Raw genomic sequence first — 15,075 nt, 5'->3', positions numbered from 1 at the left:
GACGGACCCAGCTGGGGACCAGGGCACTACCGTGGGGGCCTGGCCTGGGGTAAACGCAGCCCCATGTCTCGTGGATTCTGGAGCCTGGGGAGTGTGAGAAATACACACTGAGGACAGTCATGAAGAAAAGTGCATGCGTTTTCTCTCCTTCCATGTTTTCCTTTCCCTTTTAGTTCTGAGGTAGGCAAAGGCAGGGTGTGTGCAAATCTGTTCCCACACTACCGTCTCTGGTAACGCTTCTCACCCGTTAGTGTGGAGCCACAGGACCATTGAGGCCACCTCAGGTGTGCTTCCCCACCTAGATGCGTCTCCAGTTTAGTCAGGGGAATAAAGAGAACCCTACCTACCGGGAGTAAACACTCCAGGTTTGATACTCAAGACTGGTAAGTTTGGTGCCTTTCCTGGGGGGTGAAGCTTCCAGAATCTCAGACAGAGCTGAAGCAGAGGCATGTGGGGACCCCGGGGAGGGGAGTGGGGCAGGTGCTGGGGGATGCGGCAGTTCCTGGGTGGGTGACTTGGGGTGTCCATGCACGGAGTTCAGCAGAGATCAGATACAGAGCATTAAGGATTCCTCACGTATTTCCACTGTAAGACTCACAACCTCACGGGACTGCTGTGGAAGGCGGCAGGGGGACAGAGAGATGCTGGAATGACATCTGCCTTTTTTATTTCAACAGTAACTTAAAAAACAACAGCTCAAACACCGAAAGTGACTCAGGACTTCTTCCTTTGTTACTCAACAGTAAAAAACAGCCTAGCTGGGATCCCTGGGTGGCGCAGTGGTTTGGTGCCTGCCTTTGGCCCAGGGCGCGATCCTGGAGACCCGGGATCGAATCCCACGTCGGGCTCCCGGTGCATGGAGCCTGCTTCTCCCTCTGCCTATGTCTCTGCCTCTCTCTCTCTCTCTGTGACTATCATAAATAAATAAAAAAATTAAAAAAAAAAACTATTAAAAAAAAAAACAGCCTAGCTGATTTAAAAAAAAAAATGGGCAGTGGATCTGAAGATGTTTGTCTACAGATGCCTGTGCACACTCACTGGAGGCTAGAACAGACCAAGGGACAATACCAGGTGTTGGCGAGGATGTGGAGAACATGGGGTCCCTGTGCAGCTGCTGTGGAGGACAGAGGTGCTGCTCCTCATGAAGCCAAACACAGGATCACCAGTGGATCCAGCAGTTCCAAGAGCAGGGACTGGTGTAGACACCTGCATGCCCACATTCACAGCTGCATTATTTGCATTATTCACAGGGGGTGGAAGCAGCCCCAGCGTTCACTGACGGGAGCGTGTGAACCACACACCAGGGAGTCTATCCAGCCACATCCAGGGATGGAGCTCTGACACGGGCGTGGCCTGTCTGAACCCTGAGGACATCCTGCACGTTTCCGCCCATGCCCGGTGCCCCAAGGAGGCAAACTCAGCAGAGACAGAGTAGGTGAGCGGTCCTGGGGTGGGCAGAGGGGAAGTGGGAGTCGGGGTCTGTGGGTGCAGACCTTCTGTCTGGGGTGACAAAGCTCTGGGAATAGTGGTGTCAGCTGCGGAGCACTGGGATGTAGTTAATGCCACTCGCCTGTATATTGAAAATGACAAATTTTATGCGACGTGTACTTAAGCACAATTAAAATAATGTCATATACCAAAAAGCCACTGAGTTGTCCATTTTAAATGGGTAAATTGTGGGGTACGTGAGTTATAATTGAATAAAGCTATTTGAAAAAAGAAAAGTACATTCAAATGTTTAACCTGGCCCCCGGCACGCTCCACCTGGTTCATCTAGGCCACAACAGCCTTTTACTTCTAATAAACGTGATACGCCAAGGAATCTGGATTCTACACGCTCGACGGCAGCAACTTGGCACTGGCGACGGGTGATCACAAAGCAGCTAGCCCCGAGCCTGGAGGGAAGGTCGCAGGTCACCTCAACCGGCAGGACCCGAGAGAGCTGCGTGTCCTTAAACCAAGAAGGGAAAGTGCTCAAGGGCACGCCATCGGGCGGCCGCGGCCACTCCGAGTCTGACGGCGTAACGTCATCCCCGCAGTAGAGGAACGTGTAACTCAAGTGACCACACTCTGAAAAACACCTAACACGCGAGGGAAACCGGTGTGTTTATCAGTTATGTGACTTAAGGTGAAAAAGTGGTTTCAACCACTACTCGGCCAGCAGAGCTGCGGTGACACTGCCGTTTGGGGACGCCCACGCGCCACATCCTGCGGCGTGCTGGCAGCAGGGCCAGGCGCCGGCCGGGGCGCGTACTCACCGGTTCAGTGAGGGTGCTGTCCTTTTCTAGAAACTGCACTACACAGTACGCCAGCTGCAAAGTACACGGAGAGGAGGTATTAGCATTTCGCTTTAACACGGCAGCGCTGCTCTGCCTCCTGGTGCCCTGTGCTGCCCCCGCGCCCTCCGCCTCCGCTGGGGCTCTCAGGGGGACTCTCAGGGACCAGGTCCAACAGCTAAAAATATCAGCAAACGGTCTTCTGGGCTTAACATCGACAGGTCAGCCCGGGTTTGAAGGGGATTTCCCTCACGATTATTTTAGAGAATACAATGAACGAGGAATCTAACAGCTGGGGAAAAACCAAATTAAAATCTGGTTCCACCTTAAACCACTGAACAGCTGAGATAACGATCTGGCTAGATGTAAAGCTACGATCACCAGGTTAACAGCAAAAGGAGGTGAAAAAAAAAAACCCACCTCAAAGTAAAATACGTCCCAGGAAGCCAACGTCCTTATTATCACATAAAGAATTCACTTCCTGTGACTCGTGCTGTGCCCGCTGGCTGTCGGGCCTGCACCTGCTCAGACCCCCAGCGATCCTGCAGGGGACTGACCGCAGGTGGGGGCCGCCCTGTCCCCGACACTCAGCACCCGTCCGTGCAGGGCTCACAAGTGCAAGAGTGAAGGGGAGGCCACGTCTCCCCAGTCCGTGCAGCCGCCTGACCAGGTAGTAATCACTCACTGGCCAAATTTTCAGGGTAACTGTCATTAGATTTCCACAACTGCAGAAAGCCCACAGTTTACTTAAAAAAAGAAAACAACAAAAAACCAACTTTTTCTTAGACCATGTCATTGGCCAGAGACATAGAGGCTTTTTCTTAAAGGAGCCAGATTTTATGTTTTTTAAAAAATTATTTAAATTCAATTTGCCAACATATAGTCTAACACCCAGTGCTCATCCCAGCAAGTGCCCTCCTAGTGCTCATCACCCAGTCACCCCATCCAACACCCCTGCCTCCTGCAACGGGGTCTTTGTTTCCCAGAGTCAGAGTCTCTCACGGTTTGTCTTCCTCTCTGATTTTTCCCCACTCAGTTTCCTAAAGGAGTCAGATTTTAAATCCCACGACAGAAAGCTTCCTCTGAGATCTCTTGACGCGGGGCATCAAGTGAGTCACCCTCTTCTCTGCGTTTAGAACTAATTCTGAAATTCTCCATTCCTGAGAGTTTTCTGATATTCTTAAAAGGGAATTTCTTTACCCCTGTATCCTTTCAATTAGCACCAGAACCTACATCAGCAATGGGACACGACAAAGACAGTGCTCCCAGGTAACAGGCTGGAATTCTGTGTCTTAGACCAATGCTCCATGGAGATGCCCTGCTAGTGCACGTCCCCACCTACGTGTCCTGCGGAGCACCCCTTACCTGTGGATGGTAGACACTCAGAGATTTCACTTTGTGCAAAGGTAGCAACACCTTCAGTAAGAAAATCTTGTGCTCTTCTTTTAGTGGTAAGGCAAATCCATTAATTATACTGTGAAAACAGAATTTATTCAAAGTTTGAATATTTACAACTTCCAGATTTAAAAAAAAAAATCTTGCCTTTTTTTTCCCAGCATAAAAAAATCAGTAAGCAAAATGTACGTTGCACAAAAGAGGAACATATTAGCGGAAATTATTATTTTTTTTTTTTAAATTTTATTTATTTATGATAGTCATCACAGAGAGATAGAGAGAGAGGCAGAGACACAGGCAGAGGGAGAAGCAGGCTCCATGCACCGGGAGCCCGATGTGGGATTCGATCCCGGATCTCCAGGATCGCGCCCTGGGCCAAAGGCAGGCGCCAAACCGCTGCGCCACCCAGGGATCCCTATTAGCGGAAATTAAAAAGAAAATTAAAAACCTTCCAAGAAGCATTGTCATTTCTTTAAGTGTAAGATAATTCTAAAACTCTGGGTTTGCAGGGCATTACCCAGAAGAGCATGACCCCGGGGGCAAAGCCTCCTTTAGACAGGCGGAGGAGGCCGGGAGGCTAAGGTGGGGTCCCCGCTCCACACCCGGCACCTTCCCTTGACCTTTGCCTATTTTTAGGAATTCACGCTTCCCTGGAGAGATTCGGGCTTGTTATTCTAATGCTGGTGGGATAGAGTCCAAGTGTCCAAGTGGGAGCTGGGTGAGAATCAGCCAGGAAGCTGCTCCCTTCTATATAGAAAGGGGGTCTTATTCCTGGACTCCAAACTGAAGCTTTGTCTCTAACGTCAAGTAGTTTATCTACTGGTTTATCAGTTGGGCAAGTGGGCTTTCTTACTATTTATTTGGTTTTATTATTAGGCAAGCACAGACACGTGTTAGAGCTACAGAGCAGTTAAGGCAATTTCTAGACCGACCCACACCATCCAGGGGCCTTGGGTACAGGAGCGCTGCAGGCAGGGGTTGTCTGAGGTGGGCACCAGGGGTGGCCTGCTCATTCACATTGGGGGAGACCGTCAAGGTCAAACACCTCTTCTGGAAAGATAAAATTATCGATCCTAGCAGCAGGGAGCACAGAGTTGCCTGTGCGTGACATGCCAGGCTGCATGGACGCTTCACACGGTCGGTCGCACACCCTCCTCGACTCTTAGGAGGTGAGTGGATCCCTCCCTCTCTTACTAAGAAAACAGCAGCCAAGAGTAGTTAAGGAAGGTCATACACCTAGGAAGGGCCCTTGACCGCTCACCACGCTCTACTGAGCGGGAGAAACCCGCTGAGTGTGCCAAAACTGGTCCACGAGGACTAACGGTTTTTTCAAATTATATCTAAAATAGCAAGGAGAGTTTTCTCACCACTGGAGCACAGATCGACCAGATGACAACACTGTTGCCTGAGAGAGGCTTGTGTTCCCAAAGCTTTGGGGATGTACAGAGGTGCCCTCTCTGCAGGTCCCTCAGAACCTTTTAGCTGCAAATGCAGCTCAATCCCCAAGGAAGGTGCTGGAAGAGAGCCTTCCAAGCTTTTCAGCTGTGGAACCCCGGGAATAGAGGGCTGGAAGTCTGATATAAAATCCATGGGTCGGGCAGTCCCGATGGCCCAGTGGTTTGGTGCCGCCTTCAGCCTGGGGTATGGTCCTGGAGACCCAGGATCGAGTCCCACGTCAGGCTCCCTGATGGAGCCTGCTTCTCCCTCTGCCTGTGTCTCTGCCTCTCTCTCTCTCTGTGTGTCATGAATAAATAAATAAAATCTTAAAAAACAAAACAAAAACAAAAACCATGGGTCACTGATTTTAAAAAAAAATGATAGCAAGCAAGAATTTCACTTGGATGAAGATGGCGAAAATTTTGAAATGTCTATTATTTTTAAGTACACATATAAAAAGTTTATAAAATCCAAGCAACATGAAATATTAGCATTTACTCAATACTCCCAATGTAGGGTAAATGATCCACTCTTCTAGGTGTCAACATAAACCTTCTCAAGGTAACGGTCTTGGATGAGGTGTGTGAAACAGAATCTGCGCGTGGAGCCAGGCACACAGGAGGGTTTCCTATCTGTGGCTTTTGACCCTAGACCTCACCAACCCCTTCCATCAAGTGAGATCTTAGTTCCTTTGGAAATGGTTTCAATTTTCCTCGCTCTGGGGAGGGCTGCCGGACTCAGTGAACTGGAGCATCCTGGAATCAACTCCCCTCGCTGCCAGCAACAGAGACGACTCACCTCCCCAAGATTTCCAGTAATTCTGCTATGCCGTTGTGATGCTCTGTTTCATAAATAAACCTAGAAGAAACAATTTGCCATTTAGAATTAGACACTGAAAGAAGAGCTGGAGAGACTTAAATCCTCTAAGAAAACTGTGTGCTTGGGTGGGGGGAGCCACAGGTACCCCTACCTGGTCATCCTCAGTAATAGGAGTCCTCACAGCTGGGGGGTGTGAAGACCCGGAGGCCAGAGTGCACGGGACTGCTCAAATTCCCCCCCCAACATTTTGGAAGGTTTCAGCCAGACAAAGTCTGCAAGGTTTGCACCGTGAACACCTGTACTTGAGCCGCTCAGATGTGACGACGAGGGATTTGCCGTCTGCCCCAGCACATGTACATCCCGCGACCCATCCCTCAGGCCTGTTTTGCTCTGTGCCAACCTAAGTTGACGCCTTACTCAATTTTAAAGCCTCCACTTGCCCAGTGTGTGCAAGGGCAGAAGTTCTTTCCTTCCCACTCGGGCCGTCCTGCCTACTGCCTCACAGACACCCTGCAAGGCCCCCACGTGGCTTCAAGCACCACCTCCCAGAATCCTCAATATGAGCAGCCGATTTGTGTCCTTGGAGAAGCCTCTTTGCTGTGCCTGCCTGGTGGGCTCCTTGGGGCCCTTGCAGCATCTGCTGTGCCTGAGGTCAGCCTAAGGACAGGGCTAGGACTTTTGGTCACTGTGTCCCCAGTGCTAGGACTGGGGCTGGCATCTGTCCTCTGCTTGCAACACATGTGTTGACAGGCTGGCGACGATGAGAGGGAACAGGGACACCGAGCAGGGCGGTCTCTCCCTACCCCGAGGATTTCCTCAGAAGCCAGGAGCCCACTCCTGCCCACACCTCGCTCGCCTGAAGTCCGCCCCAACCAAGGCACGGGTGCCTGCCTGACGTCAGTGGTGTCTGAAAAAGGCTTCTGCCTTTCGGCCAACAACGAGCAGTTTAAGAGTCTGCTCTAAGCCAAAAATAGAGTTTATGATGATTAAAAAAAAAAATCTGACTCTGAAGTGTCATTGTCCACGTTTGCAACAATGGAATGGAGACCTCAAGGTAAAGAAGAGGTCAAACAATCTAAAGGATGTGAAATATTCCCAAAGGGTGGGCCTTAAGGCCTCTACGTTCTCGAATGAGCAGAATCCTCGGAGGGTCTGAAAGATGTCTGGATGATGTGGAGGAGGAGGAGGGCAGGGCTGGAGAGGAGGTCTGCGGAACGCAGCAGGGAGCAGGCCGCGACGCAGACACGCAGGGGGGCCTCCAGCGCCTCACTCAGGTCTGCTGCGACCACCGGAACAGAGAACCACCGTGCCACAGAGATGAGTCTGGCCATGCACCAGGATGAGGTGGGGTCACCCAGATGGCCCCGGGCACCCGGGTGGTGAGAAACGGGCAGTGTGGTCGTACTGCAGGTGATGGGGCCCCTCGGCTCCCCGCTGCCCTCCACACTGCACCTGCCTGGAGACGGGAAGCTGGCACCAAGGAGTCCCCACCTCTCCATGGTGCCTTTGCTCTGAGAAACACTTTAATTTATGAGATTCAACCTGAGGGCTCCCTTGTGCATCGCGTGTTTTCTCAGTTTCCATGTGCAAAGTTATAGCTCTGTATCAAGTGCAGCCACGCCACCTGAGTCACCGCTCCCCTGGTCGGCAGCCTGGGGGGCACCCGGAGACCTCGGGGCTGGGCTCTGGGCCTCCGCCCTGCTCGGGATCTAGACGCTCCTGTGCTCCCATTCGAACAAGGACGGCCTTCAGCTCTAAGCCATTTTGTTTTCCTAAATCAGCAGGACTATAGTCTTACTGATAGATTCGTTTCTTTTCAACAGGGTTTTTTTTTAAAATTTAAACTCAAGTTAGTTAATACAGCGTGTAGTATTGGTTTTAGGGGTAGAATCCAGTGATTTATCAGTTGTATAAAACCCCCAGTGCTCATTACATCACGTGCCTTCCTTAGTGCCCATCACCCAGTTACTCCATCCTCCCGCCCGCCTCCCCTCCAGCAACCCTGTTTGTTTCCTAGAGTTAAGAGTCTCTTATGGTTTTTCTCCCTCTCTGTTATCTTTTTTTCCCTTCCTTTCTCTATGCTCCTCTGTTTTGTTTCTTGAATTCTGCATGAGTGAAATCCTATAATTGTCTTTCTCAGACTGACTTAGGTCGCTCAGCATCATACCCTCTAGTTCCACCCACATCATTGCAAATAGCTAGATTTCATTTTTCTGATGGATGAGTACTATTCCATTGTATATATACACCACATCGTCTTTATCCCTTCTTCTGTCGGTGGACATCTGGGCTCGTTCCATAATTTGGCTATTGTGGATATTGCTGCTACGAGGATGGGGGTGCAGGTGCCCCTCGGAATTGGCATGATAAATTCTTTGTTTCTAATTATTTTGACCTGATTTGAAGCAGATCTAAAAAAGAGAAAACGGGCGTAGTTCTCTTTACTTTTTCCAAAAGAGGAAAGAAGAGGGTGCAGAATGGGTTGAAAGCCATAAAGACGCATGGAGAATAGTCTAGTTTCTCACTCTTCCAGCAAAAAGGGATTGGGACTCTCTAAAAATGGAGCCAGAACCTGCTTCTGGAGACAGTCTCCAAAAAAGACACGATCGATACCTTTCCTCCTGGTGGGATGTGCCCCGAGTCTCACGGGGAGAGGTGGAATCTGTCTCCCTCCCTGTGGCTCTGTCTTCCTGTGAGCAGCTTTTATCAGCACAGAAGGTAGAAGCGGGTCTGTGCCAGAGATGGGCCGAGCCTCACAGAGGACTGGTGGGTCCTGGAAACCAGCTGAGGGCCTGCCCTGAGCCACCGTGGGGCAGCCCCCGCAGACCACGTGGGGCAGCAGAACTGCCCAGAGTCCAGTTCCGATTACAGAACTGCGGTCAGTGATCCGTGGGTGCTGACTGCAGTGGCTACAGGGTGGGGCCGTCTGTTACGCAGACGGATCCGAAGCCCTGGTCCGCCCCATCCACCTGGGCTCCAGCTCACCATGGCTGGGTTATCAACGGTGCAGATCTCTGTGTAGCTCACACCTTGAACACGCTCATTAGAAGGAGAAACTGCACAAACAGGGACTTTATGTTGACGTTATTGATGAGACGGACCGAACAGGTTGGAGTTCTCTTTTCTTTCGGATGGGGTCGTGCCACGAATGTCGATGAGCGGGGTACTTCTCTCACGGTCTTTCTCCTTACCTCCTTTCTGCATGGTATGAGTGGTGTGGAAGGTGGAGACCAAATCAACTACTAGATCCATGTAACCTGTTTGGTTTTGATTGCACAGATCACGAATGATAGAGAAAAGATCGCTAAAACACAAAAGCGCCACCCTCCAGCACTGGGCGCTCAGTGAGAACAAACTAAATTATGTGCAATCACTTCTAAATAATTTATATATTTTAGTTACTCTATTGAGGTTCTTCATGATTTGTGATTCTGTGATCTGAATAAAACCTATATTTTGACGAACAAAACCTCACTTTACGTAGAGCTTTAATTTTAGGCCTAAAAGGCTATTTAAATTGTACCTGTTCTTTGCTGTTTATATAATGTATAGAATGTTTTGATAAATACCGCTGCCACGTAATGATCTCGTTCAAAAGGAATCATGATACCAAGAAGCATGAACTAGGGAACACAACACCCAGGAAACGGGATGTCCTTCTCTGATCATATGTGGTGCCCAGTTCTGGGATGTGGGGGACTTGGAACGGGTTCAAAGGAACTGGCAGCTCTAACACTGGATGTCATATCAAGTGTGAAGATGAGAGAGAGGAGCAGATGCCCCGATGACTGCGGAGGGCAGGGTAGGGGACGCCGAGGATGAGAGGGACGGCTTCCAGAATCCCCAGAGGCTGCTGGTCTCCGTGGCGGGATCTTATTCCCCACACCCATGTGTCTCCATCTGTCTTACCTCCCCTGTCTCCCTTGCTGGGTCATGATGCCTAAGAAGGGAACCACGTGGCTCTGTGGTGCTCCTGGCGATCCTGCACGTCACTCTCCCTCCGGCTCTATAGCTAGACTGGGTAAAACCCACCTGCTTTCTTACCTCACAAGGGGACCTGTCACTGCTAGGATTTTCACTACCTTAGCCATCCTGGAATCAGGGCCTTCAAGGGCAAGATGACCCAGGCAAGCCCAAATTCTTGGAATAAACTGCTCATAGCAAACTTTCCAGGGACAGATAAGAAACATTAAGTCTTTCATCCATCAACATTCTTTTGGTGCCACCACAGGCCAGGTGCAAAGCGGTCACTGGAAGTGTGATAAAGCCACTAGCACAATGCCTGCCCCAGAGGGAGACCTGCCTGCCAAGCCAGGGAGGCTTTCTGGGGAGGGGGTGTGTCTAGAAGCCTGCGAGGCTGTGGAGAAGGGCAGCTGGAAAGAATGTTCTGGGAGGCACTGGTGGGTAAGGAGCCTGGAGATGAGCAGAGACTCAAGTGAGAAGGCCCGCCCGGACCCACACACCCACACACGACAGCGCCCAGGGGTGGGGCTCATCCATCCAAGCATGGCCAGTCACCCCGGGTGACTCAGACAGCAGCAGAACCGCGCAGATGTCAGCGGGTGGGTGGAAGGGTGTTCAGGCCTTAAGAATCAATGAGAGGCGGTGGCCAGGACCGGGGGGCGGGGGCGCGGGCTTAAGGTGAATATTGCACTTGGAATGCCACAGAACATCCTCTCACGAGCCATGGGGTTGTGCCCTCTTCCACAGAAACCCAGACAGGGCAACTTCTGCACCCAGCTCCCCAGACGGACCAGTCTCTGCGGTCCTGCAGGCCTGGGACGCCAGGGTTTCCAGACCTCTAGTGTGGTTCTCCAGCCTGTGAGCATTTCTAAGGGTCCCCACTTTGCTCCCCACTCCTGCCTTCTCTCTGAGATGCTATCGGGGAGGATGAAGTAACCCGCAGGTGAAAGGAGTGACAGCTGGCTTTGGACAGGTTCTGGATGGCCCCACACCCAGGGTAACGGGACAGCTGGGTGAAAATGGAAACAGAGGAAGGACGTGTGCAGAGGTGCTGGGTTGGTGAGGGAGGGGAGCGAGCAAAGAGGGAATGATGGGGTAGGGGGCACTGAGTGAGATCACGATCGTCATCATGCAAAGAGAGAAATGTCACCCACACGCTGACTTACCTATAAAATATATTATTTATCTGTTTTCTGATGTAAGCTCTTAAGCCTAAGAATTTTCCATAGATTCTGTGAAGGGTAGTTTTAAGAAAATCTCTCTCCCGAGGATCTTCACTGTCAAAGAGCTCTAAAAGCTTCAAGAAGAAAAAGACACTTAGTGGATCAGTATTCCTGCTCTGCAGATTAGGACTTTCGTAGCTTCAGCTAATTTGTACCTTACCTGCAATACAAACTTCTGATCAATATATTTCTTCGCTATATTAGGTTGGAAATCTGGAGACTCTAAAAATCTTAAGAAAAATTCATAAACAAGCTAGGAGGAAAAAAAAACAACAATGAGTCAAATAATATGGTATTTTATTAGATGGAGACTAAAGGTACACCACGAGTTGAATCTCTGAAAATATTAGCCTTAAAAAAAAAAGCCGCTTATCTACAGAATTAATACCAAATACCATGGCTTAATTTAATTATAATTGATGACGGTAATTGTTTTATTTAGCTCAGAACCACGGACTATGCCCTTAGCCGGCATTTAAATGAAATGATACCCATGGCTGGGGTCACTGGCACCTAACTGACGTGGCTGGGAGACGACAGTGAGGGGCGGGATCTGCAGCCCACCATGAGCACGTGTCCTGCCAGGGCCTGGGGGACAGGAAGCTGGGACTGCTTGGTGAGCCGGTCACAGTCACCCGGGGCTGGGATGCTCCTCCCCTTCATGAGTGGCTGTATGCTGTCACGGTTACACGGCAATCCCACATGCCTTGGGGGATGTTCTGTCCCCAAGTCAGCCCCCCCTTTGTAATTGGGTCCCCATCTAGCTCGTTCCCAACTTTCACCTCTCCATCTCCCCTCCTGTGGACGACCCAGGCCCCAAGGTGGTGCGTGGCTTGTGCACACTCTGCTCATGCTGAGCTCAGTGTCTTCTCAGGCATCCAGCCTGATCTATGAGCAATTTCTACTTATGAATGTGTCAGAAAAAGGTGAGTCAGCAGGTGAGCCTTTGGGTGTGTTAAATCTAAGTGCTGAAAACTAGGGAAGCATCTATCTGCAAAAGGCCTCGATTTGATGGCTATCAACAAAGGGGTCACTTTCATTACAAACATACTGACAATTCCAAATAGACAAAAAAACCCATTCAATGTTCTCACTTCTCAAAATACCTTTCTTATCTGCACAGGTTTGCAAGGTCAGCGGTCCACGTGCAATCAGCTGGAGTGAGGCCCTAGGGCCAGTTCACTCCTTTAGAGAAAAAACCCTGAGAATGCACACACTTAACTCACGCCCCTGTTGCTGGGGCACTTCCAGAGTTCAGTACCTGTAGATGAGGCCAGGCTGCTTCTAACGTGGGCTCGTCTTCCTCGGGGTCAAATTCTGCTCCCGTAGGATTGGAGGAAGGTGGTAACGTTCGAAACATGTTAACTGCAAACTAAAATCCACATATTCTTGAATTATAACCAGGACATTCAAGATATTTACAGAAAACATTACAAAAAAAAAAAAAAAAGACCATTTACAGAAATCATTTAAATTCTAACAACAGCTGCTCCCAGTGGTTATCTGGCTCGTCCTTATTCTGAAGATTCAGAAGCAGTGTGGATTCCCCAATGAGAGTGGGTCAAAGCTGCAACAGGAAACCTGGCCTGTGGGACAGATGGCCACCGAGACTCCTGCTCGACTCTGAGCTGCCAGACTCATGGACAACCAGCACCAACCAGTGCTGGGGGGCAGCGGTGAGTTCACTGTGCCCAGTAAGTGCAGAGCAAGGAGGTGGGTGTAGTGCTGGGAAGAAAAGGATGGGCTTGAGCAGGAAGCAGCAGAGATTAAAGAACTGGTCTCCTCCCCAGAAGTGCCTGCATTCAGCACCGAGAACCATCGGAGGGCAGCCGGCCGTGTGCCCAGGGCGGGACGCTCATGGCCTTAGTCTCTCTGGACTCACAAGGAAATGACTTTGGAAGAGACTTCTTGAGAATGTGAATGACCTCCTTGTACAACTTGCTACCTGACTCTCTTTTATATTGTCCTTCACCACCTTCTCCCACTCTATGCTCCGTTTATTTCCAACTTCATAAAAGCCAGTGTTTTACAGCTGTTTCTACATAAAACCTAGAATTCTCTGGAGCACAGGTATACTTTAATGTCCACATGGTTAATTTCTTTTTTTTTCTCACATGGTTAATTTCTAAATAAAGCATAACATATACTGATAAATTTGTGATATAAATGTTTAGTTTTTGTATATCATCAATTTATAACTTATTCTTCTTTTGTAGTAAGTTTAAATGTGATTATCTACCTTACAGAAGCTCTGTACCTGCCGTATGTGGGTTACAGGCCTGGGCTCCGCTGACTGGCTCTCACAGATAATCAAAGAAGGCCTCCGCCCCCTCACCCCCCAAAGCACAAAATCCAAACACCTGCCAGGCAAGGTAAGACCCAGCTCCATGACAACGAGTGGGAGGTAGCTGCGGACAGTCCAGGGCAAACCTCCTGCTCAGGTGACCAGTCTCGTAGAGACTGAGCTAAATCTCAAGGTCATCCGTTGTTTCTTCTGGTCTTGGCTGTTACTGACGGTGAACTCCGAGCCCCCTAACATCATGTTCTGGGAAGGAAAATGCTCCCATTTTACACCATCAGCTATGAAAGCCCCGAGCCTCAAGGATCTGTGGTCTGTGCTGTCCAAGAGGAGGAGTAGATGCAAGGACTCAGAACAGGAATGGAGGGTACCAGGGATCCCTGCCTGGCTCAGTCGTTTAGCGCCTGCCTTCAGCCCAGGGTGTGATCCTGGAGACCCAGGATCGAGTCCCACGTCAGGTTCCCTGCATGGAGCCTGCTTCTTCCTCTGCCTGTGTCTCTGCCTCTCTCTGTGCATTTCTCATGAAAAAATAAAATCTTTAAAAAAAAAAAATAAAGGAATGGAAGGTACCGAAAAAAAAAAAAAATGAAATCCAGAAACAAGTAAAAAAAAAAAAATCCTTTTCTAAAACCAAGAGTAATACTCCTAAAACATACATAGAAAGTAAACAGGTCTGGAAGCTGTGAACAGGGTCCTGGAAGAGGCCTCCCAAGTGACAGGTGACTAAGCGACGGAGGTGACAGGTGCTGCGAGGTACGGGAGGCACGTCCTGTCACTGGCCCCCGGGGGACGGGGCAGCAGGGGCTCTCCTGGCACCCTGATCCCAAAAGCCATGGAAGAGAACAAGGAGACAGCAGGAGCTCCCTCGCCAAGGAAAGGCCACAGGCGGGCGAGGGGCAGCAGGCCGCCCTGTCACCCCGTCACCCCGTCACCCCGGGCCCTCAGCCCTCCCTCCGGGCTAGGGAAGTGCAGAGAGTGGAGTCAGATGGAGCCTGGGGCCCGCGTGGGCGTGTGGCCTTCCTGCACTGGGTTTTCTGCCCTTTCCCTCAAAGCCAAATGGCTGGGGGTGTCAAGACAGTCACCCTGAGACGGGGGGGGGGGGTGCCTTGAAGACAGCCAGGTGGACGCATGTTACGCCCGCCTCGCTCAGAGACTGAGGCCCACCCGGGAAGGGAGCACGCATGCGGGTGGTGGCTGCCCCCCGGCAGGTCCCTTGCTGGCCAGGTGGCCCTCGGGGATTGACGCGTTACACCAGGTGGGGCAGCCGTCCCCGCGGAGACTAGGCAGGGGCAGGGAAGCAAGGTCTGAGGGGTCATGGCTTGCCCAGGAGCGCCCCGTTATCAAGCACTCATCTGAGCAGCACTCGGGAAGGTATTTGTAGCCGTGGTCAGCATCTGCCATCGGCTGGCTTTAGGCACAGGAGAGTACCCGGAGGACGTGGGTGGCCTCATCCACTCAGCTGGAAAGTCAGAAGAGCAGAACTGTGGTTTCTCCCTCGAGGAGGAAGAAAATCCCCCTGTGGGGGCAGCCTCAGCTCCTGCCCCAGGGAGTTCCTGGAAATCATCTCTCAGGCTGTCTTTGTCGTTTCTCTGACTGAACTCTGACACATCTGCTTAGTTAAGATTCTTAGTAAACTGGTTAGAGTCGACCAGTAGTGAAGCTA

General features: G+C 50.5%; 1 protein-coding gene across 10 annotated transcripts in view; it reads right to left on the bottom strand.

The window, feature by feature from the left end:
- PPP2R5C (protein phosphatase 2 regulatory subunit B'gamma) overlaps positions 1–15,075 on the bottom strand; it is a 123,866-nt gene that overhangs the window by 21,406 nt on the left and 87,385 nt on the right. For all 10 annotated transcript variants that reach the window (XM_072762347.1, XM_072762350.1, XM_072762345.1 and 7 more), the window contains 6 exons: positions 12,375–12,485; positions 11,274–11,366; positions 11,057–11,187; positions 5,907–5,966; positions 3,642–3,750; positions 2,259–2,312 (listed from right to left, as the gene is read on the bottom strand). In XM_072762347.1, coding sequence (XP_072618448.1) covers positions 2,259–2,312; positions 3,642–3,750; positions 5,907–5,966; positions 11,057–11,187; positions 11,274–11,366; positions 12,375–12,485 — 558 coding nt within the window. The remainder of the gene's footprint in view (positions 1–2,258; positions 2,313–3,641; positions 3,751–5,906; positions 5,967–11,056; positions 11,188–11,273; positions 11,367–12,374; positions 12,486–15,075) is intronic.

This window comes from Vulpes vulpes, chromosome 6 (genome assembly GCF_048418805.1).
Source record: "Vulpes vulpes isolate BD-2025 chromosome 6, VulVul3, whole genome shotgun sequence".
Lineage (NCBI taxonomy): Eukaryota > Metazoa > Chordata > Mammalia > Carnivora > Canidae > Vulpes > Vulpes vulpes.
This window is presented reverse-complemented; position numbering and strand designations above follow the sequence as displayed.